The sequence below is a fragment of the Colobus angolensis genome, unplaced genomic scaffold (genome assembly GCF_000951035.1).
Source record: "Colobus angolensis palliatus isolate OR3802 unplaced genomic scaffold, Cang.pa_1.0 Scaffold15, whole genome shotgun sequence".
NCBI lineage: Eukaryota > Metazoa > Chordata > Mammalia > Primates > Cercopithecidae > Colobus > Colobus angolensis.
Window position 1 is genome coordinate 1215927 of NW_012114599.1, and position 3848 is coordinate 1219774.

Genomic DNA, 3848 nt, shown 5'->3' on the forward strand with positions numbered 1-3848 from the left:
TTCACCATGTTGGCCAGGCTGGTCTCCTCCTGACCTCAGATGATCCACCTTCCTCGGGCTCCCAAAGTGCTGGTTTACAGGCGTGAGTCACCACGCCCAGCCTTAAATGTTTCTAATAATTTTTAGGTATGCATTGAAATGTTTTTTAAATGGCATTTCTTTTTTTTGTAAAGTAGCCTTTACCTGCAGATTTAATTTCTGTATTTTTCAGGGTTACTTTGAAAGTTGCAACATACACAGAAATAGGATAGCAGGCTTTGAAGTAAAAGCCTATGCTAACCCCACAGTGGTTCGATGTGAAATTCACCATGGGCAGACTGGAGGAATATATGTCCATGAAAAAGGAAGAGGACAATTCATAGAGAATAAAATCTATGCAAACAACTTTGCAGGTGTATGGATTACCTCAAATAGCGACCCAACAATAAGGTATTTACATGTAATTATGGGTGAAAATTACGTTTTCACTTCAAGGTTTGTCTTAAAAGTCAAGATACTGAGCTTTAAGTCTTGAAAGTTTTTGTTAGACATTTGACTACTATAAAATAGATTTTCCTAGTTAAAGTCTGTGCATCTGAATGAGCCAAAGCTATTGCAGATTTATTTTTTGGTGTTTTTTGTTTTTGTTTTTGTTTTAGTGATATAAGCCATATGTGATATTATTTTTATGAAAAATGCAAATGCTGTGATTTTTATTTTAAATTCATCAAACTGCGTTATAGATGAATAAATAGGGCTATTACCTCCCCTTGGAGCTTGAAGGACATTGTCTTTTTTTTCTTGATAGTTAGCAAATAGAATAACTCAGGAAAAATATCTGAAAGATTCTTGGCCAGAAAGACTAAAATTATCAAAAAGTCAAAAATGCAAGCTGTCATTTTCCCTTAATAAGCCAGAATTGTAGAACCAGAGCTATTATAATTTAATCAAACACTATGAATTATTTTTGTCAAATTTTATTTTCCACTGGCTTTATGGAAGTTAGATTTTGGGATTTCCATCTTGTTAATATTCATCAAATGTTTCTAGATCAGCTGAAAAATTGTTTTGAATGTATTAGCTGTTTTGAGGGGAATTTTTAAGAATGCTACATACATTCTCTCAAATAGTAGTTTGACTTTTCCAAAGTCTTAGGCCTTAGAAATAACTAAGAAATTGAGGCCTTAGAAGTTATATAATTTGTTATATGACCATGAGGGGCCTTTACAGTTATATAAAACAAGTAAGTTTGGCTGAATAGATGTCTTCTTTTTTATTATTTCACATAATTATAGGGGAAATTCTATATTTAATGGAAATCAAGGAGGAGTTTACATCTTTGGTGATGGACGAGGCCTTATTGAAGGAAATGACATTTATGGTAAGTGTGTGGTTTTGTTCTATGAAACTTATAGATTGATATGTCTTCTTGATATTAGCAAAATGACGGAACATTTTGAAACTACCCAAGTAGAAGCACTGATCCAGCTTCTTTAATTTTTTTTTTTTTTTTTTTTTTAAAGAGGTGAGGTCTTACTCTCTTGTGTAGACTGGAGCGCAGTAGCACAAACATGGCTCACAGCAACCTCAGACTTCTGGGCTCAAAGCGACGTTCCTGCCTCAGCCTCCCTGGTAGCTAGGACTATAGGCATGTGCTACCATGCCGCACTCATTTATTTGTGGAAGTCGGGTCTTGCCATGTTGCCTGGGCTAGTCTTGAACTCCCGGCCTCAGGTGATCTTTCCGCCTTGGTCTCCCAAAATTCTGGGATTGCAGGTGTGAGTCTCATGCACTGCCATTTATTTATTTATTGTTGTTGTTGTTGTTGTTGAGACAGAATCTCACTCTGTTGCCTAGGCTGGAGTGCAGCGATGCGATCTTGGCTCACGGCAACCTCTGCCTCCCAAGTTCAAGCGATTCTCATGCCTCAGCCTCCAGAGTAGCTGGGATTACAGGTGCATGCTACCATGTCTGGCTCAATTTTGCCTTTTTAATAGAGACGGGTTTTGCCATGTTGACCAGGCTGGTCTCGAACTCCTGGCCTCAAGTGATCTACCTGTTTCAGCCTCAGCCTCCCAGATTGCTGGGATTACAGGTATAAGCCACCACGCCCAGACTAAATTCTTAATAAAGATTATTCTGTGATATTTATTCACAGGCACTATGCCAGATACCAGGGATGAAAATATAAATTAGAACTTAGTCCCAAGGAGTATGTGTAGTTTTCATAGTTTCACTCTGTTGTTTAATAGTTAATAAATTACTTGTGTGGTAGTTTAATATACTTTGTACTAATTGAAGAAAGAAAATGTGTATTCCTCTTTAAAGTTTTAGGAACATTAAATCAGCAAAAAATCAGTAGGTATCTGTGTGTCTGACACCAATATGTGCATGGGCTTTCGCTTCTGGTAACACTAACCTGGTTAATATTTACATAAAGCTTTACTAAGTGTCAGGCACTCTGCTGAGCATCTTAAACTGAGTTAACTCATATAATATTCACATCAACACTGTGAGGTAGATACCATTAAGTATTGATCAGGATACAGAGGCACAAAGATACTTACTGATCAGTATACAGAGGCACAAAGAGGTTAAATTACTTATTCAGGATCACACAGGAAGTAGAATTCCTGAGATTCGAAATGTGTCACCTCGGCTCCAGAGTCTCCACTATGCTATACTGCCTGCAGCTCTCTGCATCTATTTACACTTCTAGTTCTCTTAATATTGTCTTGTAATGGTCACTCAAATTCTGGCATAAGAATTTTAACCACTACCTAATGTAAAACTCTTACTGTATTCCCCAGGCTCACAAATGTTGACATTGTAACTTTTATTTTTAAATAGGCAATGCATTAGCAGGAATTCAAATTAGGACAAACAGTTGTCCAATTGTTCGGCATAACAAAATTCATGATGGCCAACATGGTGGGATTTATGTGGTAAGTTAATGTATATGGTTCTATAAACTCATGCGTCAAAACCAGGGAGATAAAGGGTTTCTCCTTAAGCTTTTAGGTAGGCCATATTCAACTTTTGAAGTATGAATTCATGACTGTCATTAATGTTAAACAGTAAATAACATTCTTGTTCTCCCTGCCAGTATCTTAATGACTTCTGATTTTATAGTTTGTGTTGAATTATGTAAAATTTAATCAGCAGCTGACTAAATTTAGGCATAAGAGATACACCTTTTTATTAAAGTCTTTATTATTGGCAATATGGGATAGCCTCAGCAGCAATTCATTTGCAGTCTATTATATTTGTTACACCAGAATTTTACGAGTATGACTACTGTATGAGTCTCTGAAATTCTGCCACTTTTTTCATTTGAATTTATGTTAAAATATAATTAACTTTCAAAATTTTGAAACCTGTGTATTAATCATCTTCGCTCATGGTATCTAAACTTTTGCAAGTGATTCAAGTAAGAAAATGTAGGAAATTTCAAAAAAGTCCTTATGTTATGCAAAGCATTTAATTTTCATCTGTGGTTCTAGAGATGCACATGTCCTCAATTATCTGCTAAAAGTAAAAATTTTGTGAATATGAAACCATATCATTTTGAATTGATTTCACCAGAAATATGTTTGAAGTAACTGTCTGTTTATTACTAAATGAGAGGTCGTTAGTTACACATCCTAGGGTGAATTAATTTATTTTGCTAAAGAAAATTGAATGCTGCTACTGCTGTTACTGTGATATTAAAAGTATAAAACCACTTAAAGAACAGTATAAAATTTTTGAAAGCTTAAAACTCAGGTAGAGGCTACGTAAAAAGAATGTTGGCCGGGCACAGTGGCTCACGCCTATAAATCCCAGCACTTTGGGAGGCCGAGGCGGGTGGATCACGAGGTCAGGAGTTC

The 3848-nt window shown here is 36.0% G+C and overlaps 1 protein-coding gene across 1 annotated transcript in view; it reads left to right on the forward strand.

The window, feature by feature from the left end:
• Window positions 1-3848, forward strand: part of FBXO11 (F-box protein 11) — a 33495-nt gene that overhangs the window by 15965 nt on the left and 13682 nt on the right. The window contains exons 9-11 of the mRNA XM_011936014.1: window positions 212-429; window positions 1275-1360; window positions 2830-2924. Of these exons, the coding sequence (XP_011791404.1) occupies window positions 212-429; window positions 1275-1360; window positions 2830-2924 (399 nt within the window). The remainder of the gene's footprint in view (window positions 1-211; window positions 430-1274; window positions 1361-2829; window positions 2925-3848) is intronic.